This window comes from Falco rusticolus, chromosome 11 (assembly GCF_015220075.1).
Source record: "Falco rusticolus isolate bFalRus1 chromosome 11, bFalRus1.pri, whole genome shotgun sequence".
In the NCBI taxonomy this organism is placed as follows: Eukaryota; Metazoa; Chordata; class Aves; order Falconiformes; family Falconidae; genus Falco; species Falco rusticolus.
The window spans coordinates 30,035,420-30,059,969 of NC_051197.1; the positions used below are offsets into that span (position 1 = coordinate 30,035,420).

Sequence of the window (24,550 nt, forward strand, 5' to 3'; positions counted from 1 at the left end):
CAGTAATAAGCATATGGTCATCCCCCAGGGAGCTGGCTCCAGCCACAGCTGGTTGTCCCAAGCCTGCAGAGATCACATTAGCATGGAAAGGCACAGCAAAAATAATTTTTTTTCAAAAAAAAAAAAAAAAGAATCAACCTTTTCAGGCATTGCATGCTTGCTTTGATCATGCCCTGTGCTCAGCAGCCTTACCCCACATAAGCCCAGCCACCCAGGCCAGCAGCCTGCTGCCAAAGGGAAAAGTCCATAAACATCCCACATGCCCTGCTGCATCTCTCCAGTGTTTCCCCCTCTGCCCAAGCTTGTGAGGGTATCGGCATCTGGGCATAACCTCAGGATGTTGCTGAAATAGTTGGAGAGAAAAGAAAATAAAAAGGGAGATAAAAATTCCCATTATGCAAGAGAAGAAACAGTGTTATTTTGGCTTCTGTAGATGCCCAGCTGTCAGTGCACACTGTTCTAGCTCCCTGAGAAACGGTACCTTGTGGGGAAAATCCTACAGGATGCAATAGCAATGCAGCTAATGGAGTTACCCTGAAACCTGCAGGATTTAATAGCTCGGGATGCTCTTTCTAATAGTGGCTTTAACCATCCAATGTGTTTTTCTTTATGGCAGGGGGAATTATTCTTGCCCTTTCATAGAGCACGAGCCACAAAAACCTGTAAGAAAGCCATTTTCTATTAAGCCCTGTATTGCTTTCAAGGGGGTAAAAAAGCCAGGAAATGAAACTCAAGTGAAGTTTCCCCAAAGTTATAGTTTCTTTTTAATTCTTAAAGTCTTACAAGGATTTGAGAGTTGGACTCTGCACGCTTGGCATCCATGGTCATTTAGTTTGGAATGAAATCCAGGCATGTCACAGCCAAGGAGCTCATGGGTCTCACCAGGACCCAGCTTTGGGCTGAACCCAAATGTACATGTTCAGCCCAGGGTTCGCCAGGCAAACAAATTAAGTTTTCATGGTCGTTGCTGTGGTATCAGAGTAGTGAGAAGTCTTGACTGAGTGTTTTATAAAACAATTTGTAAGCAGTGGGCAAAAATCGTCTATTGGCATCCATGTGAAAACTGGGAGTCAAACTGGCTGCTGTGGGAACAGGCTGCTGCAAGCTCTGGTTCTCCTTTCCCCTCACCTTCCTGGATGACTGTGCCAAAGCCACCAGTGGCGACGTCGCCTCCACACCGATTTGTTGCTGGTGTTGTAGAAATTAAAGACGTGCTCTTTTCAACTCTGAGAAGGTACACTCAGCTGCTGTAGATTTCCATGATGGGCATTGCTCACCCTGTGCCTGCACAGATGCGTGTGCATTCACTCCTCCCCCGGGGTGTAAGTTTTCACTTCACCTACTTGTCCAAAATGTTGCCGTTTGATTTCTTGTCGACTCTTGGACTGCTCAGAGATGTGGGATCTGCTGAGAGAGCTGTGGTGAAGAGCTTGGAAGAAGGGGAGAAAGGGGGTCCTCTGATCCAAAGGAAGAGTCCTGCAGAGATGGGCCTGCCTTGTCCAGGTCCTGCAGCATTACAGGTGCCCTCATGGAGTGTGGCATGGTGGCACACATGGTGGGGTGACATCTCTTGCTTAGAGCTGCTCAGTGGGGTTAAAGCTGAGCAGTCACCTCAGTCACACACAGAGACCCCCTCCAAGGGATGCTCTTTGCAGCCTCCTCACTTAGGAATATAAAACAGATGTCACAGCAAGGTCCTGGGGACCTGACACCATCCTGCTAGCACCACGACCAGCCTGCAGCACCAAGCAGAGATACCAGGGGTGCAGGCAGCTGTGCCACAACCCTGCCTGCAGCCAGTGTGAATGGGGTAGAGACACCACAGAAGCTGGTTTTGGTACAGCCAAGGCAACCTGGCTGCCCTTGGCCACTTCTGCCTCTTGGGGAACATGATTTTCCCCACCTGAATGGCACAAAGCACCAGTGAGACACAGGGGCTGCAGAGCACCTATCGGTGCCAGGATATACCTTACGTGCAGCTGGGGGAAGAGCATCCAAACGCTGCTGATGAGCCCAGGACCATGATGTCAGCTCCCACAGCAGACAAACACCAGGACTGGATTCATGAGCCATTTCACCTGGGCATCAGCCCAGTCTGAGTCAGTCTTCAGGCAAGCAGCAGCAGTCCTGACATTGCACAGTCAGGGTTGGGTCTAAAAATAAAATTATAAAGGAAAAAAAATTATATTCTTAGCTCCAGCCCTGTTCCAGAGCCCCCCAGGGGACACTGAGATTGAGAGGAGATGGCAAAGTCCAGGAGGTTGGAAGCACAGCTCTGGGCTGAACGTGCTGGGTGTGCAGCAACATCAGCTGCATTTCACAACAGAGAGGGAGCTCCCCATGACACCATCTCCTGCCCTCATTTTTAGGGAGGAAAGAAAAATGAAGCAAAGGAAGCATCCAAAAGGCCACGCCAAGTCCCAGGTAGCCGGTGCATAAGGCTGTGACCACCACGCTGTAAATCCTCACCCACATCCCTTGGTTTTTGTGCTGTTGCCACCTCCCTTGCAGGCTCGGCCGCGCTCTCTGGAGCAGCGTATTTGGGTAATTTATTCTCCCCTGGCAAGCTCAGCTCGTGGGTAGCATCTGGCTCTCTGCAAAGGTCACTCTGTTTTCTTAGCATCAGCCTTCCAGCCTGGTTTGGCAGCAGGACCCCGAGACTCACCAAAAACCTGGCTTTGCAGCCCTCCCCTTAAACAGAATAAGGTTACTCAGAAAACAAGTTACCCTGAAACATGGCTCAAGAGATTTCCTTTAAAATAGATATTCAGGCTTCAAGGCCATTTTCCAACTAAAACCATACGAAGCTTAACTTCAGACAGGTTTGGGAGCTGCTCTGATGTGCCTCAGTTTGCCTTTGCCAACCAACACGTTGCTCCAGCAGCCAGACCCGGACTGAAGCCAGGAGCTGGAGCAGTGCCCGCAGGATGCTCCACTGCCCTCAACAGGGCTCACAGACACGTTGCCTATTGCCTGTGATCAGATTTGCTCCCTCAGTGTCTTAACTTGTCCCAGGTCCCATTTTTCTGTGCAATTTGCAATATGGGATGGCTCCTTCCAGCAGCCACAGTACTGCCTCCCAGCCCTGGAAAGCAGGGACTTCCACAACTGATACACTTTTATGGACATTTAAGATTTTATTTAAGTTCCTGATGTCATGGAAGATAGAAAAAATATTTTTTAACATGCCAAGAAAGGCTGACATGAAATGCAGGTGAGTTTCCTTCACCTATCCCCACCCCCTAGAAAAATAAAACCAAAACATTTAAAGTAGTTATAAGAAAGAATTTTTTTTTTTATGAGGGTGCCTAAACACTGGCATAGGTTGCCCAGAGAGGTGGCAGATGTCCCACCCCTAGAAACATTCAAGGTCAGGTTTGGATGGGGCTCTGAGCAACCTGATCTAGTTGAAGATGTCCCTGCTCATAGCAGAGGGGCTGGACTAGATGGCCTTTAAAGCTCCCTTCCCACCCAAACCATCCTATGAAAACCTTATGCTAACAAGAACATCACTACACACCTGAAGCCAGAGGTGTGCAAGCACAGCAGAGCCACTGTCAGATGAATGTCCCTGTTGACATCAGCACTTTCTACTTAAGCTTCTTGGGCTCTCCAAACTAGCAAAACTCTTTGTTTTCAGAGTCAGCTCAACATGAACTTGCATAAGCAGGTCTGCTGCGGGATGGATGGACCCACCATGGGTGCACCCATGGCCACAGTCCGATGTTGAAGCATTGCCAGAGTCAGGTAACAAGTCATCATCTCTCCTATGTCTCCAAAGCCTACATGCATCTCTCACCGCCACAAATAAATCTCCAGGCTTTTTCAGAGTTGGATTTGTAACACCGAAGCCTCAGGTTGCGTGTACTCAAGTGTTCCATGGGAATTCAAAGGTCACTGGAGTGCTTTTGAAAAAATATTACTTAAGCTCCTCTGAAAAGCAGGTACTTCAGTGGGGGCTTGATCAGGTTTATAATCACGTACGGAAGCATTATCCCATGATTTTAGTCTAGCAAAAATGCAAAACATGATACCCAGCAAGGAAAAAACAGAGTTTGAGTTGCTGATGGGGTTTTAAGTCAGTTCAGGGAGAGGGAGCATGGCAGCTGAAGGGAAGCAGTTCCACGGCCAAGCATCCAGCAGCTCTCCCCATCCAGATGCACTGCATCTAGCTGGAACGAGACCTCTCTTCCAGCTTTAAGAGCCACACTCATCACTTCCCAGGGCAAATCTCCAAGCAAAGCACTCAGAAGAAGCCTTAGGGCACACTGATTACATTTGCCTAACTTGCTCAGGGCAGAGGTTTCCAGTGTAACCAGTAACCCCAAGCAAGGGCAGCCCTTTTGCACTGGGAGCAGGGCAGCAGGCACAGAGCATCGACTGATTCCCCACTGCCTGTAAGACACTTGTCCCTGTGCCCATGGTTGCACTGCATCCCAAGATGCTTTCCAGAGGTGCTCCCACCTTCACTGTCTGACCAGCTCTTCCAGCAGTTTTCACTCAGACCCAGCAAATGCAGAGCAGCTTTGTCTAAAGACAAATAAATTTTAAAAACCCTCAGAAGGCCATTATAAAAACCATATACCCGCTGGATAACCCTGGCTGCAGCTGTGCCAGCTCAGGGCTGTGTGCTCTAATTACTCTGGAAATCACTGATTTACCTGCAAAATTTCAAAACCAGAACAAACCCTTGATCTTTTTTTTTTTTAAAAAGAAACAGTTGTGCCTCCTGGCTTTTGCAAACAAAGAGCATTTTACTGCATTCAGCTGTTCTCCAAGTTTGGTTTAGATGATGCTAAAGTCTGTGTGCTCCAAGGCGCCCATGTTTAGGTCAGCAGGAAGGCTTGTGGGTCACCCAGGAGGGGTAGAAAAGCCTGTGACAGGCACTGGCAGGCTCAGAGCTGCAGGAGTGGCCCAGAGGAGATACCAAAGCAGCTCAGAGACAGAGCATCACCTGGGCACACAGGGAAGTCCTGGCATGAACCAAGCCCACCTCAAACCCACTGATAGGAAATACAGGGCAGGGAGCCAGGTGAGGTAATGAGACCTTCCCACCCTGTCTTCTCCCACCCCATGCTTGAGAGCCAGCTCTGAGGAGCTTAAGATTCAATGTTTATTTTTAAATAGCATTCTTCTCAGGGTGTAAATACTTAAAGAAAATACTTGAACCCCCTCCAAACACATGGCTTTCTTTACAATTAATTGCTTGGCCCATTTAGCATCCCAACTTTGCTTAGAGCAAGGGATCCACCACACATTAAAAAAAAAAAGTTTACATCAAAAAAAAAAGAAAGTTTACATCTTTATATATGCATGAGACACAGAGGACCACACAGGGCACACACTGTAGAGAAGGAAGAACTGCAGAAAAATCAACACAACAAGCACACCTGAACTCCGGAGCACAGGACTCAGGTCACAGAAGATCAATGTGTTTCCTCCTCCAAGGCCACAGGCAACGTTCAGGCTTCTCAGGGGCCAACACGTGGCAGAGCAACAGCATGTTAATGCACATACTGGAACAAGACAGAAGTAGCACTCCAGGATCTTCTGGTATTTCTTCCACCTGGTATCAAAAGGCAGCACTGCCACAGGCACCCCACCAGACTTCCATGTTCCTCATGGAAGCACAGTCCTTACAGAAAAAGTCAGCTCCCTGTCTTCTCCCTCTTAGCTATATCTCCTATCTATCTAGAGCATCACTAACCACACTTAGTGTCCACCCAGCACCACAAAACCCCCAGCCCCATCCTTACCATAGATACTCTGCTCCTGAGCTGATACAAACAAGCAAGAACTCAGCAGAGCCACATGGACCTAAAAGGAGTTGATCAGCCAACCTAATTACTTATGGCTGGTACCACCCCTGTAATTAGCCATCTCACCTGTGAGAGCTGCAGCAGCTTTAGAAAGGAGAAACACAGGGTGAAGGAGATGGAATTTCAAAATAACTATCAACAACGCTTGGCATTCCTTTGGTTTCTCCAGAACAGCCAAGGCAGGTGTGTATCTAGCAGACTAGATCCCCTGCCAGGAAACATAATCATATATGAGAATGATTATAATGACTTGCAAGCAGAAAACCTTCCATCGGAGCATGCTGCAGCACCGTACAAGCCGTAATGAGTGAAAGCCCCTCTGCAAGGCACACCAGAACACCACAGGTGAAACACCAACCATGCCTTGGCTTTAGGGCACCCACCTATTTGGGCAGGAGGAGATCTGAGCTGCTCTGGCCTGGCCCTGGCCACATGGTGTTGGCCTCAGTCCAAGGAGGCAATTTGTGATGAAAGCCCAGAACCTGGCAGCAGAGCTCGTCACATCCACGTGCTGCATGAAAAGCAACATGATTTTTTTTTTCCCAGAGCCCTGCAAAACCAAATATTAGACAAAAATACATGTGAAGCTGCTATTGATCTTCCAGCCAAGCTTTGTGTTAAAAGAACATTCTTTTCTACTTACTTCACTTAAAAAAGAAAATGAGGTATCAGAGACATCACAGCTCAATTTTATCTCCTACAGACCAGCCAAACACCATGTTAGAGGTTGGCAAGGCCAGCCAAGATAGGAAGAGAACCCACCCAAATTTCAGTGTGACCAGATTGTAAAATTAATCTTTTTCCGTAGTTTTGGCAGTGGAGTTGTCCCTGTCACCTGCCCAGCTGAGCACACGTCTGAGAAGTCTGTTACAAGGCTTTCTGTTTCCCTTCCTCACATGCATTTTAGCGGAGTATTTTGGACTTTGTGGAAGAGAAGTGTTCTATAGGTAATCCCACCAGAGTACAAGGACTTTGGGTAATTAAATATCTATCTAGAGTGGAAAATTAGACTGGCACCTCTGCAGAGAAACAGATTTCCACCAGCTCATGGTACTGTTCATTAGGCTGTCATCTCAGCATTTCATAGGGAGCTAGCCCTATGTTATCCCCATTTTTCAAAGGGGTTAAGCAGCAGTGCACCAGCAAGATGTATCCATGGCAAAAGAGCATGGCCAGGGTCAGGGTGGGGGTGAAATGCCTGACTGCTGCCGCCCACCCTATCCACTCAGCCACATCAAATGAATGAATTATATCCCAAAAGGTAAAACAATTGCTCCAAAATGGAAATGGCTGTGCCAGAACACCAGCCTGCTTGAAAGCCTCATGGTGACCTACTCCAGAAGGACGCCCTAACCCACAGCAAAACCCAGCTGGGGACATCATACTCATGTGCAAGTCGTTGTCCCCCTCTCAAGGAGGACCACCCTGAAATGTCAGTGGATCTGTTCCTTGCAGCAAGGAACCACCCAAGCCTGTTCCCAGGTGGGATCCTTGCCTTGCCAGTTGAGTGAATAGAGTGTTTTCTGCTGTTTCCCATTCATTTTCCCATGCAGAGCTTCTTGCACAAATCTCTCAAAAGCTTCAACCCCTTTCTCCTACTGCAACAATTTGAACTTCACTAGAACCACAGAGGTCCCACCAGTCTTACCATGATGCATCTCAAGCCTTCCCAGCTGGTGGCCTCACCAGCAGTTTTCCAGGGATGCCTAGCTTCCAGACTCAACAAAAGAGCCCCATCCTCTGAAGTGCCATCCTCCCTGCCCTGCTCAGCAGTCACAGCTTGGAGTTACAGGTAGTGGAGGCACCACAGTGCCTAATGCCTCTGATTTTGAAGAGAAAATTGCAGCTGTGTAGCCCTCATCGCATGGCCCGTTGCAGGCTGGTGGTGGGTGGGAGTAGCCAGGGAGAGGCCAGGTCCAGCCATACACCAAGACATCCCTCTGAACACTGTCCTATTTGCTCTGTTTAAAGTGCATAAGAAGCAGTCCATGTCCAACTCAATTAGCAGGTTGAGTCTGCCTAATTTGACAGGGCTGTCCTGCTCCCAGCAGGCATCAAGGGGCGTTTGCTCCTCACTTTCTGCAGGAATAGGTTGCAGCCAATAATTCCTTGCTTTCAAATTGCTACGCTCCAACTCTGCAAATATTTTTTGGCCGTTTCCCGTCTTCCCACAGTGCTGCAATTGCTGCCCAAGTGATCTCGTTTCTCAGTTCAGCAAGCCCTGCTCGGATGGCTGCAGTGTGTTATTTATCATTATTTATCTATCCATTCCATAAGAAGTGAAGGAGGGCAGCAAAGGCAGGCACAGAAGTGTGTTTCAACTGACTGTGGTTAATTTTGGATTAGAGATTGTCAGAGTCTCCGAAATACGAGGTGCTGAGCCAGCCTTCTGGGACATTGGGGACCACAGAAGTCAACCTGAAGATGAATTTTGACCCGTCCATGAAAAGGGTTACATCACATCACTGCCTGTCACAGGCCTGAAGGGGTCTCCTTCATGCTGAGTCTTACATCTCCACACAGTTCTTCAGCATAAAAACAGCCTTAAAATTGATTTTAAGTGCTCGCTGGTGAACTGTCTAACCCCAACACTTACAATACTAGTGGGAGAACTAAAGCGAGCAAAACCAAGCTCTAGCTTAAAAAACATCACAAAGCAGTGGGCTTGCCTCCAAGCTCCCATGCCCTGCACCAGCTCCAGGCTCAATGAAATTATGTTCCACACTTATATCCACTCCTTAATGAGGTACTTACCTATTATAGGGCAGTAAAACCCCAACCTGACTCAGATCTTTGGCTGGTGCAAGCCCACATTGACTGCAGCTGTTTTCCCTTCCCAAGGATCTTGGGCTTCCCTGCAACAAAAGCGCTGAGGCTATTTCCAGTTCTTCCCCAGGGATGTAAAATGGGGAGAGATACAGATTTTCCCACTCACCTTCGTTAATACGGTAGCCCAGGTCTTCCGCCAAAGTACAACAGAAACAAATCTATTTTTAACCAAACCGCTCCAGTAGAAGCCTTCAAGACCTGCTATAAAAATGACTGAAGAATATTATCTCTGGCATACCTTGATTAAAGCCATTTTATATTCCTCCAGAGGCACTGGGGGGTCTGTGCAGGCACCCAGCCAGCTCCTCAGACCCAGACGTGTCTGTGGCAGCTACCCCAGCTGTCAGGAAGGTATAACCTAAGGAAATCTAGGATTTGGACTGCACATCTCGGCATTACTTGCTGTAGAGGGTTCCCATCCTAAAAGCCCAGCCCAGCTCTGTCCTACCCCTGTGAGCCCCTCTCGCTACCTGGGGCAGACAGGCTCTCGAGGCTTAGGAGAGCCCTGAACCACCATGGCCTCCAAGGCTGGGTGGGTGATCACAGTCCTCCTCTCCCCTATCCCCCCTTGCCCTTTTTCCAGAGCCCAAAACTGAGCCCCTGGAATATTAAGCAATCTGGAGTCTCAGCTTGTTCTTTGGGAAGGTGCACGTTTTTTTCTTAGCTGTTGTGAAAGCAGTTTTTAAGAGCATCAGGGCAGAGAGGCAGGGGGGGATTCTCCCCTTTCTTTTGGCTCCCTAAAGAGACCCACTTGCAGCCCTTATTTTCCTACCTCCACATCCTGAGATGTCAAAAGAGGGAGGACGAGGGCCAAACCCACTGGCTGGGCTGCCCCCCTGCTATGGCTGTTAGGGTCAAAGGGATGGCAAACTGGGGAGAGGAGGGGATGCGACCACCTCACGTAACGCCGTTGTAACAGCAGCACAAATTGCAAAGGGAAATCCTTGCTCCCAGCGCTGCACAAGGATGACCAGGGGTGATTTAGCTGGTCATTTCCAACATCCCATCTTTCCTGGGGGATCCACCTGCGGGCAATGCCACATGCTCTTTGGGAAGCATGCTTGCAGCCAAAAAAGATGTTTCAGAGGAGGACCTGTCCCTACCAAGGGAAGGATGAGGGGCACTGTCCTGGGGTGGGGGAGCCACATCTCCAGCATCAGGCTGGACCGGGGCTGGTGGGTAGGTCAGGGTGCAGCATCCTGGTGTTGGGGTGGTGGGTACGCGTGCGCCAACCCAGGGCTATAGGTCTCCTCTTGGCCATATGTCCCTGACACGCATTAACCTGGGGAGCTTTCCTAAACACAGCACCACCAGTGCGTCTCTTTCCCCCTGCAGTGCCTGGAAATGCTGCCTCCTCTCCGTACACGCACGTGTGGCTCATCAGAAGTGAGAAAAGCCCCAGATTAACCTATCTGACACAACAGAGCCTGTCACTGCCTGCCCTGCCTTCCTCTGCGGGAGCAAGCACCCGTCATCCCATTCACCACCTGGAAGGAGGAATACATCCAGGATGTGTCAAACCCAGACCAGCTGCCTGGGTCAGAAAAAAACAGTTATTACTGCAAACTCTATATACATTATTTATCAAATGAAGTCTCTGCAGCAGGACCACAATTCATTACTCCACTCTGGCTTTCTCGTGCTCCCTTCAGCTGTCTTTTCAATGGGAAATGATAGAAAACATTTGCAGGCTCCTTGTGGTCACTGCTGCAAGGCTGTTCCCCTCCTGAGGAGACCCTGTAGGTCACCAAGAGGGGCCTGGGACAAGCTTTGCCCAAGCAAAATCATCAGCCAGCCCCACCGCAGCAACTTTGCTCCAGCCCCAAATCCATTGCACAAGTACCTACTGCTGCTCTGAATATTCCGGGTGAAATGACAGTGGGAAGGGGAGTAGAAAATACCAATTACTGGAGGGTTCGAACAGCACAAACCCTGGTGCTACCTGCCAGGTTGCATATGCGTGTAAATCAGCTGTAAGATGTGATTTAGTTTGAGCAACATATTAAAAAGCAAGGAAAATCTGATTTTTTTCTAGTGGAGGGGGGGTGCGTTATAAAGCAGGTGGGGGAAAGCCACAGCATGCACAACCCTGATCACATGGCCCTGACCTCTGCTTCATCCCCACAGTGTAAAAATACACATGTGGGGGGAAAACAAATGCAAAAACACACCAGATGAGCATTTCTTTTCCATTCCCCTGACTTCGGGTCAGGTATAAATGACTAGGCAAACCAAAAAGCAAGTTAAAAAAACTGTGCTCATTTGACTTCAGCAGGTGGCTTTGCTTTCACTGAAAGCAAACTGAGTTCCTGGGTGCTCTTGCTCAGAGTTCCTGGGGAAAAATGCAGCAATCCCCTAATTATGGTTAAAAAAAGCCATGATAATAGCGGGGATTTTCCTCTCCTGGTCTGCAGTGCTGTTATCCATTTAAACGTGGTCGCGCCGGCAGCATTCAGAGATTATACAGGGCAATGGAGGTTGCAGCACATCAGATTTCTTCAACATGACTTTCTACTTCGTCGCACACTCCTTCATCTCCATCACACCGTATGCTCAATCTGTGGCAGGGGTAATGGGTGGCAGCATTTTGGCGATGGAGCATCCCAAGCTGGGCCGTTTTCATTTGCTTCAACTAAGCCCTGAGGAGGTCCGGGTTGACTCGTAGACTCTAATGCAACATGACAGCCAAGCATTGGCTACACGAGCACGAGGGCTTGCTGCTGGCACCCAAGCTGAGTGCTGGGAGCAAACGGGAAAAAAAAAAAGCCTCGTGCCCACAGCTGAGAACAATCCGAATCCCACCCGCTGGTTATGGGCTGTGAGTTCACAGCATAATTGAGGTGGGATCAATTAACCGTGGAGGCTCTCATGCTTGGTTTTCCCCATGCTGGAGGATGACCGGGAGGATCACCACCCTGACTGCCTATGCATGGATGGGCAGAAAGTGGGATGCCGCTGAGGGGGGAGTGGGAAGGGTTGGCAAAGCCATGGCTGTTAGAGAGGGAGGAGAAAGGAGATTTGACTGTCCTGGGCAGCAGCACCTCTGCAGTATTGTGCCTGCAGGATCCACGCCACGCCCACATTCAGCTGGGTCCTACGTTACCCTCCAAAATTAATTACTGGTGCCCCTGCTGAAGATAAAACTGAAATCATATTTATTTTTGCGCTTACATTCCAGTTGTCGTGTAATTAAGTACTGCCACGTAATTAAAGAGGATTTAGAGGCTGTTTACGCCCTGCAATGCTCCATAATTACAGCTAATTCCTCCTTTACGGCTTCCAAGCATCTCCGGTGGAGCTCCGGGAGCCGCCAGGGCAGGCAGAGCGGCTGTCGTGGGGCTCAGAAATGCGTGCACAGCTTTAACGCTGAATGGTGGCATCTCAGAAAGGCCTGGCCCCATCCCAATATCTTCCTTTAGCAGTTTAATCTCTCCCTAGGCATGGGGCAGGAGCGATACCCCCAGGAGCATCATTATGGGCAAACGGTGATGCAAGGGAGAGCAGCAGCAGGAGCCATCCCAGCCTCTGCCCCCAAGCTCTCCCTGGTAAAACTGCTGTAACTCCCAGAGACACTGCATAAGGATTAAATAAACCATTCTGCAACAGAGAGGGCTGCTGAGGGGTGATTTATTTCATAACTGAGTGTGAATAAATATATGCTGTGCAGTGCAGGACGTGATGACCTTTCATGGGTAGGGAGTCCCAAGGGACAGGGCTGTCCCAGCAGTGGGGCAGGCGAGGCCATCTCCAACAGACATCAAATCTTAGTGCTCAGAGAGCTGGGCTACGAAATATTCACCTGCCACAACTCAAATCATACATCCAGCCTTGTAAGTAGGCATGGAAGGGCTCAGCTTTAGCAGCCAGCAACTCCCATTAGGACCTGGGAGTCCAGGTGCCACTTGACCGGGGTGTTACATATAGACCCAGAAGGGAACGCCGTCACCCTCCTGCAGGACACCGGACACCATGTTGGTGTTAAAGGATGGAGAGAAGCATCTAACCATGAGCCATGACATGCTGCACCGTGGGTTTGCAGTCTGCACCTGCATCTCAACGTCACCCACGGAGCGCTGGGGCCAGTCACAGCAAAGAGGTACGGGCAGTAGCCAGGCCACTGCCCAAGCCCACTGTTAACCGCCTTTATTACAAAATTAGGCATCCACCTTGGCTTTCATTGCACAGTTAGGTGTCCACCTTTGCAAGCTGGTCATACAAGTGAATTTTGCACCGAGCAAGTGTTTTTCATGGTGTGTGGTTCAGCGCAGTCGCTTCGAAGGGAGAGCTGATAACGTACCTGCTGCTGCCTGAAAATATATATATAAATTAAGACAGGCAGCGTCACAAATTGCTCAGTAAAATGCTGGGATGGGCTTGGATTAGAGCTGGCACCCTTGTGAAAATGAGACTTAGCCTGGTGACTCCCCAGGCTTCACAGGGGAGCAGGTCGGAGGCAGCGGCTGAATGAGACGATGTGAAGCCAGACACGCTGCATCCCGGCTGCACCTGTTAATGGGAAAATGAAATGAGATTCCCCCAAAACCTTTGCGCTAAGCCACTGCCTGCTTTCCTGTGGGAGCTTATAGAGACTATTGATATATGTCGTGGCAATTGAATAAAAGAATATGTAATGAAAGCAAGATATAACGTAGGCTGCAATCATAGAGGCGTACATGAATTATTAAGCTGGCAGCATTTGCAGTCAGTTGGGGGGAACTATAGATTTCTTCCTCCACATATGGTTAGGGAACGCTGGTAAAAGCATCGAAGTATTTCATCCTTAAATATGTTATTAGTCAGTGGGGTGAAAATCGTTCTCTCTCTGAGGGCTGCTTGGTGGTGGCGTGAAATGACTCGGTTGGGTTTCTCCGGCGCCGTGCAGGTGTCACCTGCTGGTCCTCAGCTCCAGCCCCATGAGTCCACAAGGTCTGACCTTCAGCTAACCAGTGTTATGAGGAGACATGATGCTTTGCTCCTCGAAGCTTTCCATCTCCTTTAATTCTCCCAAAAGCCTGCAACAGGCTGCGTTGTGAGGGAAGACGAGGTTTGCAGTTAGGCAGAGGGTGCAGAAGGGGTTGATCAGGGAGAGGGCTCTGTGTGCTTGCACGTAGCAAGGACCTGCATTCTGCCACAAAGCCCAAGGAACTAATGCAAGGAAAACCCTTTTAAACAGACAAGTTATACATCAGTAGGTTAGTAATAACTGGGAGCAAGTGCTCTTCCCTACAGAAAGCTGCAGGAGGGAATTGGGTCTGCCGGACAGGCTGCATCTCTACATCTGCTCAGGAGAGTCCTTCTGGGGCAAATCAGCCTCAATGACACCGAATCTGCAGCAGTTTCAAGCTGCTGAGGAGCTAAGCCAATTATTTCCACTATTTCTCAGTTAGCAACTTGCAACGTAAGTGCTTTCCAGTGAGATGGGCAAACCGCAAGAGTTTCTCACCAGATCACAAAGCAAAGCAGAAGCAAGACGTGTGCCTGCCCGTGCATACATCCCCACCTGCCATGGCTGGAGGACTGTGGCACCCAGGAGCGATTTCAGCGTAGAGCCAGTACCGATGCTGATGCACGGGAGTGATGGGTTGCTCTAAACCAGCGAGTACCGCAGCCTCTTTTGGGAGGTCTAAAAAGAAAAAAACAGAGATGGGCTTCAGAGGTTCCAATCCACCTCGGTTTGCCAGCTGTGTGGTCCCTTTGGAATGGAAGGTGTACGGTGGGAAGCTGACCAGAGACATCACAGAGCTGAATTTCCTTCCCTGTGAGCCCAGCCAGTGGGAGCAAAGCACCTCGCCATAGCATGGAGCAGCCACCCTCTGCACTGAGTGCTTGGGTACCTCCAGGGGGGTTTGGGGAGACTTGAAAACTGTCCATCAGGGGGTCTTTTGCCTTATGGGAAACCTCCAACACACTTTTCAACATAAACCCCCAAATAATACACTCGGAGGCTGCCTGCCTGCTTCACGCACCACCATGCCCCGGGCTCGCTCCCACCATCAGCAGCAGTTGGGAGCAAATCCGTCACGGCGGTCTGGCTCCTGCCAGCCGAGCTCTGGCAGGGAACACATCACAGCTCCAATGAGCCAGCCCCGACACAGCTCGGGGACCGCTGGGTGTCAGCTAATATCTGCCTGCTCCTGCTGTGCTGGGGAAGCAGGCAGCGAACTCCGTTTCTCAATGGTTTGTTGGTTGGTATTATGGATGGATGCTGGTGTGAGCTCCAAATAGATCCGATTTTCCAATTTGCCATCTGCACCAAAAGCAGGGTCTGTGGTTCATCCAGTGTTCAGGAAAGCAGAATGCAATAAATGCATGAAATGCGTATATGTACACATATATTTCTATGTGCTCTGGGTAGATTAAAATGTTTCTCACCCAAAACAAAAACATTCACTTCATTTTCACACCTTTAGTGACTACAAAAACAATTCAATGTTTAGTGACTTCAAAAATATTTTAATAAACAATATCTGGCTGGAGAAACAAATGCTTTAATTTTTCAAGCATCTTTCCAGGCAACATTGAGTGGTTGTTTTTAACCAGAGCAATTCACCAAAACTGGCATGAAAATAGAAATATTGTTGGACCATCCAGATATTAAATTATCTCCAACAAATGCTGGCAGTCACACTTCTGGCATCATCCTTGTTGTGCAGATCTGATGTCCCTGCTCCCATCCTGCAACAGCCCCTGGGGCACAGTTTGCATTTGTTACATTCGTATTGCTAAGCAATAAAAAAAGGGGCTGCAGATGCTGCTGGGGAATATGGTGCTGTAATTCTGGGTGAAGCTGCCCCCCCAAAAACTGCTGCCACACCATTAATAACTTTCTCGGCACAGCTGCTCTGAGCATCACTGCACGCAGGTTCCCTTTTGCATGCCCAGCGCTGAGCTGCTCACACAGATACAGCCCATCAGCAAAATGTAAAAATAGCTGAAAATATATAATTGGGGTGGATGCACTGTGGATTTAATAGGGTTTTGCTATTTCTTCCTTTGCTGGCCCATAAGACACAAATCCTGGGTGGAGAGAGGCCATTCGGGAAAGAAAGAGCACGCTTTGCTGTGGTATATGTTTGGCAAAAGCCCTCAAATATTTTTCTCAGTTGTATATTGTGTGTATTTTTATTGAGCATCACACAGAAATTGCAGCAGATTGATTCTTTCACAGCTCCCCAAAGTTGAAATGCTTTGGAGCTGAAAGCTCAGTACCTGACAAACTTCGTAATTAACTTTAATAACTCTTTTATTTAAACTTTAATTCAAACACCCATGTTTCTGGGGGACTGTAGGGAGGGGTGGGAAAAAAAAAAGTACAGCAAACCAAGGGAAACCAGCTCTGGTAAAGTAAAGCTGCAGCCTCAAGCCAGAGGCAACTGGAGATCCACTATCCTGTCCTGGGAGCGAGCAGATGGAGAGGCACTGCCCCAGCCCAGTGGAAAACAAAGGAGAAGATTTTGCCATCAGATACCAGGGAAGGGCCAGGCTCAAAGCTCAAAGCTGCCTTCGCTGCCCCAGCCAGGATTTCCAAGGCCACCTCCAGAGACAGAGGGAGCAAAGCCACCAGGAATGCCACCAGCTTGGAGTTTTATCTGAACTTGGTGACAACGAAGGCAAAATTAAAAAAAAAAAAAAAAAAAAAGATTAAAAAGCACCCCAGATAAATTTGCCCTAACACAACTAATTTTACATGTGAGATGACCACAGAAATTTGCTTCTTTTTCCTTGTACAGGGAGAAAGAAAAAATATATAGTCCTGGATCTGTTTGCTCAGTCAGTGGTTTCTAATGCTTCTGTCACTGCCCATGGGCAGCATGAGCTGGGCTGGGAAGCGCTGGGAGGACAGGAGGATGAGGAACCCCAAGCAGGAACATTAATGCAACTTCTCTTCCCTGACAGACAAGCCTTGAGCTGTCAGACCATGCATGCAGCCCCGGCACCCTGCCAGCCAAATCCCAGCACTAGCCCACCCTTGCCAAGCCCACGGTGGTGGTGTCCTTTAGGGAAAAGCAAATCGTTGACAGGAGGAGCAGGAGACAAAGCAGGACCAGATAGGGAATGGAGAGGACAGACCCTGGGAACACATCCACAGATCTGGCAGAGCTTCAGAGCTGTCAGCCCAAGCCTCCAGGAAGAAGCTGAGGATTAATAGGGATGTCTGGCTCAGATGGTCTGCTGTGGGTTGGAGGGCACCAAAGAGCATCCTCCTGCCCTGCAGGACCCTGTGGATTCAGCCTGGTTTGAGGCAGAGACAGCCCAAACGAGGTGACTTTTCACAACTTCACAGAAAAGAGCCCACACAGTGGCATTAAGCCTGATCCAGCACCTAATCGATGCAGGATTACATTTCTTTATTTATTTTCCTTCCATGATCCTGTTCCTAATAATAATAAAAACCAGCAAGCTTCCTTAGCATAGTGCCATGTGGATGCCACCGCACCCGCAGCATCACCCCCTGCCCAAGGCCACTGCGCTGAGCAGGGCTGGAGGGGGATGCCGTGACTTACCGCTCAGAAACGAGAGCTGGGCAGCATCCCACCGGTGTCTGCCGTGATGAATATACTGATAACGAGATTCAGATCAATGATCCTGGCAGTTCCTACCAGCAAACAAATGGCTTTCAGTCTATGGGTTAGAGAGTCGTTAACTACCCAACCTGCTCACTGTCATTCGTGAGCGATCACCACCCTGTATCTGCTCACCCCACTCTATCCACCCACCCGTCTCCCACTCCCTCATCCCTGCATCCACCTAGAGCCCTTCTCCCCCCATCCCTCGGCTCCAGTTTTGCTCATAAACAGGCTCTGGCATCTGTATTGAGCCAGGCTGGATCCGAAGAGCAGGGAGAGGGAGGATTTCATTTCCCCATGTCTAAGCTGTTCCCGTAATCCTGCAAGGAGGCTGGCTTTGAAGCTCTGGCCCAGCTCGGCGCAGCTGGCTCATCGCCACAATTACTTCCACTCCAAGCACACACAAAAAAGCTGAGCGAGAGGCCAAGGAGCAGGTAGTTAGCCCCGAATGCTGACGAGTCAGTCAAAGGCAGCCGGTGCTAATTAGTCCCTGTGCCTTCCCCTGTCACGGTTGCCCCATTACACAGGGACAAGAAGTCTCTCCATGGGTCAGCCAGGGCCACCCAGGAGCCACTGGAAAGCCCAGAAGGCAGAGGAGGATTTGGGGGGTCAGAGTATGAGAGTCCAGCCCCAAATCGCCTCTTACAGAGCATCGACTCCACTCCCTCCCTCACACTGTCACCTCCAGCGCCCTCCTCCATTCTGTCTTTTGCAAGCATGGCCAGAGCAACCATGGCAGCCAAGGGGAAGGAGGAGAACACCCCGCCACAGAGTTATTTCTATTTTTCTTGCTTTTCCTAACACTAGAAAAACAGAGATCCTACCGAAGGAGTCCCAGGTGCCTGCTCACAAGAAGCAGGCATTAAGTAGGGAGCCAGGAAGAGAAGTGCAGCAGAAACATTGTGGTAATATGGGATAACAACCCTGTGAATGCTGTGAGGTGGCTGAATAGTTGTATTTTCTGGAGTAACATGATATTGTTGGAGAGAAACCAGTGAACAAATATTTTCATCCAGCAACAGGGCATGGGGGGAGGCATGACCATTTCCCAGGGAGCCGGAGAGTTGCTCCAGAGCAGAAGAGTCATTACGAGTAAGGGAGGGCAATTGCTCAGGATTATGGCACTGGCAGATACCAGCAGTCAGATGCAGTGAGCAGCCCCGAGCATGGCTCAGCTGTGGATCACAGTCGAACACGGCACTGTCATCCTCTCCCACACCCCCCTAAAAAAACCCCAAATACTAAATTGCTGGAGTATTGGCTGGGAGAGCACCCACCCTGCCAGACCAGCTCCCATGGTTTGGAGAAGATCCCAGATGAGTGATTTGGAAGCATCCATCACTGCCCTGCACCTCTGCTCACCATGACCAGCATGCCCTAGCATGGGGCAGATGTGAAACCCCAAGTCCAGACCCTACAGGGTCTGTACTAAATGCAGTTTGGGAGATTTGGCTTTAGGCAGCTTGCTGGGAACACTCAACCTGCCACTCCTTTCCACCTCCGTTTCCCAGTTCTAGCAACTGGTATCAGAGCTACTGCAATAGGCAACTGAGTCAGATCAGGTTGATGTCTCATCTCCTTTTGCCCTCAGATGTCCCAGAAGAAGGATCACGTTGCAGTGGGCAGATGTTGGCAATTTGCAGCTCTCCATGTAGTGGCCCTTCAAGGCAGGTCCCATTCAAACACGTCACAGCAGCACTCGGGCCTCTGAAGTTCTTGAGGTTTAAAGTCCTTCTTAACCCAGATAGTCCTATGGGCTTATTTGTAGCCTTTGAACCTGTACAAATGGCTAAGCCCTCTTACAGCCTAAATACAGAGATATTAATGTGACTAAAACCAGAGTTATTAAAGTTAATTATGAATTAGGGCTGGACACTGCAAGAGGCATGTCCTGGCTTTGAGTAATACCTAAACCCCACAACTTCTTGGAGCTTTGGTAATCCTCAGCTCATTGCATCTTTTTACCAGCACTTTAAAGAGCCTGTTGCCCAGATGTAATGTGCCTGCTGCATCTTTTACACTGCTGGTGCAGAAAGAACCACAAAGCACATCTCCAGCGCTCACCAGTCCAGGTCCTACAAACACAACACAGGTAGGGAGCCACAAACAGGGTGATTTACATTCCATCCTAAAATGCTGCAAGAAATCCAATCGAGCATTTGAGCCATTAGCTGGAAATCTTTAATTAGCTGTCCTGACACTGAAGCAAGTGCCAGGGCTCAGCTGAGAGCCTCTAACCATGGCACAATGTGCCCAAGGAGAAGCCACACTCCAGCAATCCCACCTGGCCTGCAGGGAAAGTACAAGGCAAACAGTATCTTTGGGTGCAATGACATTGCAGACACAGCCTCTGTGCTGTCCTGTGACGGACCTGGTGGTGATTCCTCATGGCAAACCACTTGGAGTTAAGTATTGGTCAGCAGATAACGGTCCCAGCAAGAGTAATGGGGCCAAATCCATCCACAGCACAACTGGGCTGGCACTGCTGATTTCAGGCTGGAGATAAATGCGGTTCTCGGAGGCTGGCTTACCATCCAGGGGCTCGCGATCGATACCAGAACAAGAAGTTGTGTTGTCCCAAATCAAGGCAAGGTTAACTTGTAATCCAGAGCATGGGCAGGGTGTGAAGCCACTTTAACAGGAGGGATTTGTCTGCTCAGAGCGTGGACCTGAACAAGCTGGAGCCTGCCTGTAATTTAACGGTGTTTAACATCAAGGCTACCGTTCCTATAGCTACTGGAGGAAGCTTAGCAACCCTGGCTGCAGCTCCTGGGGCACGGGAGACAACCGAAGGAGAGTGCAGGGATGTGTCACTGTCACCCATACTTTAACCCCTTGGACCCTACACACTGTACTGATCTGGCACTGAAGGCAGGTCCCATGCAGGGTGTTTCTGCTGAAAACGTGGCTGTTCAATGCTTTGTTAGTACCAGATCAACTGTTTCCTTACACACATACAAAAAAAAAAAATAGCAACAAGAATCTGCTTCTGTCACTGTTCAAGGGCTATGGCAGGGTTTCCCCCCAGGTCACAGGCTCCACGTAGGGTTGATTTAGGCTCCATCAACACCAGCAGGACTGAGTGTGCATCAAGTCAGCCCCACGTCTCCCTGGATGGCTTTGCCCAGAAGGACTTGCCTCTCTGCACTGAGCACAGTTTCAGGGCTAACACCAAGTGTGCTCTTTTTCTTCTGTGTCCCCAGGTCCTCCCTGCGCTTGGCTGACCAAAGCTGGCTTAGAAGGCTCTTCCCTCTCCCAAGAAAATGGGGACTGACAGTGAAAACTCGGTCCTGAGGAACGTGCTCATCAGCTTCAATTTGCTTCTGCTGGGTGCCATCCTCAAGCCTTTCGAGTGCAGGGTGGAGGTGACAACAGAGCCGGCCAAGAGGCCGATGGTGGATGAGGAGGGCGGCCTTGCCAACTGCAGCCCACCCATCAAAGAGCAGCCCATGGTCTTCCACCACATCTACAACATCAACATCCCCCTGGATAGCTGCTGCTCATCCATGTTCAAGTCTTCGGCCGAGGAGGTGAGTTCAGAAGACGACCGGCTGGCAGAATACGCTGAGCAGACCTCCGACAGCGAGAGCCAGGTCACCTTCACCCACAGGATAAACTTGCCCAAGCAGGCCTGCAAGTGCTCCACCTCCCTCCCGTCCCTGCAGGAGCTGCTGAGCAGGATTGAGATGCTGGAGAGGGAGGTCTCCATGCTCCGGGACCAATGCAACTCCAATTGCTGCCAAGAAAATGCAGCCACAGGTAGTAACGCCATCCTGTTAGCGCTCGCTGGGGACTGAGGGTTCAAGCAAAAGGCAGGAGAGATAAATACAGAACGGGTGATGCCACTCAGAGTGGCAACAGAGAGAAACCCATGTTCACCTGTGATGTGGCTGCGGCTTTAGGGGAAAAGTTCAGCTTAGGTCCTTTGAGGCAGGAAAACCTCTGGGAGGGATTTGGCCACTCAAGTCCCCATGCCCCGCTTGCTGCAGAAACCCTGTAATGGCCAGAGCTACAGCCCCATTACAGACAAAATTAGAGCCGCCAAGGGGTGGGCAGGGTGACCTCCCAGCCCTGCAGTCTTTGCAAAGCTGTTAGAGACCTGCCACCGCTCCTGGGACAGGGAGGAGAGACGGAGCTGCTGCTCTCCTAAGTTGTCCCTGGGCTAAAGGCAGCACCGCAGGAGCTGGCAATAACCCCTTCATCTTCTCTGTAGGAGGAGTGAATCTGTATGAAAAGCTGAGTTTAAAAAAAATAAGAAGAGTAAAAAATCCAGGGAATAACTTCTGTTGCCATGAAAGATGCAAACAAAACCTATTACAAAGGCACAAAACCATCAATGGGATATTTTATCTGAATGGAAATATTTGTGGTTTGAGCCTCTCATTTCACCACGGCCATTCCTCAGAGCCAGGGAAGAAACATGCAGCTGAAATCAGGTGGGTTAGGAAAGGTTTGGGCTAGAGGCTGCATTTTGATAGCACAGGAGCCATCATAGTGATGGTTTTCCTTACATCTTGGGGAGGCTGGTAAGAGGGACTGTCCCAAAGGGCATCCAACCTTCACACGGCCCAGCCCTGCTTGGGGCTCTGACACACCAGGGCTCCTTGCAGGAAAAGGCCACCAGGCAAGGAAAGCCCCGCAGGGCATCTTTCCAGGGCCTGCTTTTCAGGCCAAGAACAACAACAGGGAGGAAGAAAAATCAAAATCAACTTTTTCCCCCCAGTACCCAGTGCTTTTTTTTAAGTTTTGCAGCTACTAGTGTAATTTTTCCGGTGGTACCCCAACTAGGACACATTAAAATGAAATAGGTGCAACCCACACTCAGGTCAACAGAGTTGGATCAAGGGTGTGTGGGTTGAGGAGGAAGAAAATGGGAGGCTCGGGCTGACATCTCCCATTCCAGCCGCAGGCTCAGCCCACAGCCCCCCCTTCCCCCCCCATGTGACAGTCATCAGCTGCATTAATAATTAAGACAAAACAGAAAACACACATACGTGCCACCAGTGTGTGCAAAGCAAGGGTTAAAATCATCTAGGAAACTCCGTGGGAAAAAAACTGTTTTAAAGGAATTAATTTGAAACTCTGATGGGCCTATTTGGGTTACTTGCAGCATAGGCAGGCAGTCCCATTAAACATTCATCGCTCGGTGGAGTCTCCACTCCAATCGCAGATGCACTGAACTAAAACTGGAGTAATTTCATTTATTTTTACTGGAGCTGCTTTTAATTCACTGCACCACGAAGGAGATCGGGATCCCTACCCCACCACCCGAGGCGTTTCCCCAGGGAGAGCCGCCCTCTTCCAGCACACTTACAAGCATCCTCTCTCCTTTTGATAACTTAACTAGAGACTGAGATCTGAAGAAACCCTGATTGTCATTCCCAGCATTTGCAGTTTAGATGGGAAGTGTCCTGCAAGGTAACCCAAATGGGTCTGTCTGGCACAGCATGTAACTGAACCCTGCTGAGGATAAAAGCGGGACATAAGAGGTGGTGGCCATGGTGGCCACATGCTTTCCCTGCTTTCCCACAACCCTAGCACACCCAAACCCCTGATATTTTGTGCAAAGCCAATGGCTCCATGCTAATCAGGCTTTCCAGGATAGGGATGAAGATGATGTCTTTGGGTATATACTGGCTTTTTGTAGGATAGAGGGTGAGCAGACAGGGATTGCTCACCTGTAAAAAGGAACAGGGGGTGGAGAGGAGACAACAGGAGTCACGGCTGGTGCAGAGACCTTGGCCAGGGAAGGCTTTTTCCCAGTAAGAGGTCTAGGGAAGTTCCCATCGACTGGGAGCTGAGCTGAAAAGAAACCAAAGGGAGCACTTGTACCCCAACAAGGCTGATGGCACCCATAGCTATGGAGGCCAGCGCTCCCAAGGGGACAGACAAACTCCTAGAGACCCACCCAAACCACACCATGAGCCCGTATCACCAAATCTGCCCCTGCCAGCCCTAAATCCACCAGCTCCCCAGAGCTGGACGTGCTGAATCAGACAGAGGGTCATCCCATGCTTGCCCCACACGTCTCCCCCCTTCCCCACCACCCATGGACGGGCTGACCCAGTGCCAACGCTGACCTTTTCCCACCTCCCACCTGGTGGGCTCTGACCCTCGGTCCTGCCTCCTTTCAGGGCAGCTGGATTACACCCCGCAGTGCAGCGGCCACGGGAACTTCAGCTTGGAGTCGTGCAGCTGCGTGTGCATGGAGGGCTGGGCGGGCAGCAACTGCTCCGAGCCCCGCTGCCCCCGGGGCTGCTCCAGCCGCGGCGTCTGTCTGGAGGGCCAGTGCATCTGCGACAACGACTATGGGGGCGAGGACTGCTCCCAGCTCCGCTGCCCTGCCGGCTGCGGCTCCCACGGGCTCTGCGTGGACGGCGAGTGCGTCTGCGAGGAGGGTTTCGCCGGGGAGGATTGCTCCCAGCTGCGGTGCCCCCACGACTGCTCAGGGAAGGGCCACTGCGCCAACGGCACGTGCATCTGCCGGGAGGGCTATGCCGGGGAGGACTGTGGGTGGCTGCACTGTCCCAACGCCTGCAGCGGCCGTGGGGTCTGCCAGGACGGTCTCTGCATCTGCGAGGAAGGCTATGAAGGGCAGGACTGCTCAGCAGGTAGTGGGGGCATGCAGGGGGAAAGCCAGACCCTAACGTATGAGCAAGGGCTTCAGAGTTCCCAGAGCCCCCTAAGAGCACCATGAAGCCTGGGAGAAACTCCCATCCAGCAGAGCATGTCACACAGGACCTGCTCAGGCCCCGCAGTTTGACCACCTTCCTGTTGTCCCTGTCCCCAGAGACACCATGGGCAAAGGTTTGCGAGGCAAGCAAAAAGCCAGCAAGTTCCATCCCAACATCAGTGGCAAACCCTGGGTGCAACAGCAGCTGCAGTCAGTTTCTCCTGAGCCTTTGCCTTGCTATAGCACTGAGTACAACCACAGATAGCACGTAACCCCCAGCTCAAAGCCCATGCCCGTGTCCCACCAGCAGACCCACACACCCTTCCCCATGGGGGGGTGGGAGGATAAGCCACACACACCCTGACGCTCTCCTTACCTCTGCCCTTCCCATCAGTGGCTCCTCCTGGAAACCTGCGAGTGACGGGGATCAGCGACAGCTCCATCGAGCTGACCTGGGACAGCCCCGGGGCAGCCACCGAGTATGTCATCTCGTACCAGCCGGCGGGGCCAGGGGGCATCCAGCTCCAGCAGCGGGTGCCCGGGGACTGGAGCAGCATCACCATCACAGAGCTGGAGCCAGGCGTTGCCTACAACATCAGCATCTATGCAGTCATCAGCGATGTCTTGAGCACCCCCGTTACCTCCAAGGTGATGACCAGTAA

General features: G+C 50.4%; 1 protein-coding gene and 2 long non-coding RNA genes across 11 annotated transcripts in view; 1 reads left to right on the forward strand and 2 right to left on the reverse strand.

Moving 5' to 3' along the window:
* Positions 1–24,550, forward strand: part of TNR (tenascin R) — an 81,669-nt gene that overhangs the window by 26,790 nt on the left and 30,329 nt on the right. For 2 of the 3 annotated variants that reach the window (XM_037403889.1, XM_037403891.1), the window contains exons 2-4: positions 20,419–20,974; positions 23,350–23,826; positions 24,283–24,546. In XM_037403889.1, coding sequence (XP_037259786.1) covers positions 20,479–20,974; positions 23,350–23,826; positions 24,283–24,546 — 1,237 coding nt within the window. In that variant the 5' untranslated portion in view covers positions 20,419–20,478. Of the gene's footprint in view, positions 1–20,418; positions 20,975–23,349; positions 23,827–24,282; positions 24,547–24,550 lie in introns of those variants that run through there. The other variant, XM_037403890.1, reaches the window with a different exon arrangement.
* LOC119155351 lies at positions 736–24,349 on the reverse strand. 7 transcript variants are annotated; one of them, XR_005106693.1, is made up of 8 exons: positions 23,313–23,400; positions 22,894–23,017; positions 17,153–17,244; positions 14,092–14,271; positions 13,041–13,154; positions 8,755–12,955; positions 3,521–8,674; positions 736–2,153 (listed from the first exon to the last, which is right to left on the reverse strand). It is a non-coding gene; the product is annotated as an uncharacterized LOC119155351 (long non-coding RNA). The 7 variants fall into 7 exon arrangements; XR_005106695.1 differs by having other exon boundaries at positions 3,521–8,237; positions 8,574–8,674; positions 8,755–13,154; XR_005106694.1 differs by having other exon boundaries at positions 3,521–5,516; positions 5,886–8,674; positions 8,755–13,154.
* The window catches only part of LOC119155352, a 42,709-nt gene continuing 42,554 nt past the window's right edge, over positions 24,396–24,550 (reverse strand). Inside the window, exon 6 of the long non-coding RNA XR_005106698.1 lies at positions 24,396–24,475. This is a non-coding gene — a long non-coding RNA (uncharacterized LOC119155352). The remainder of the gene's footprint in view (positions 24,476–24,550) is intronic.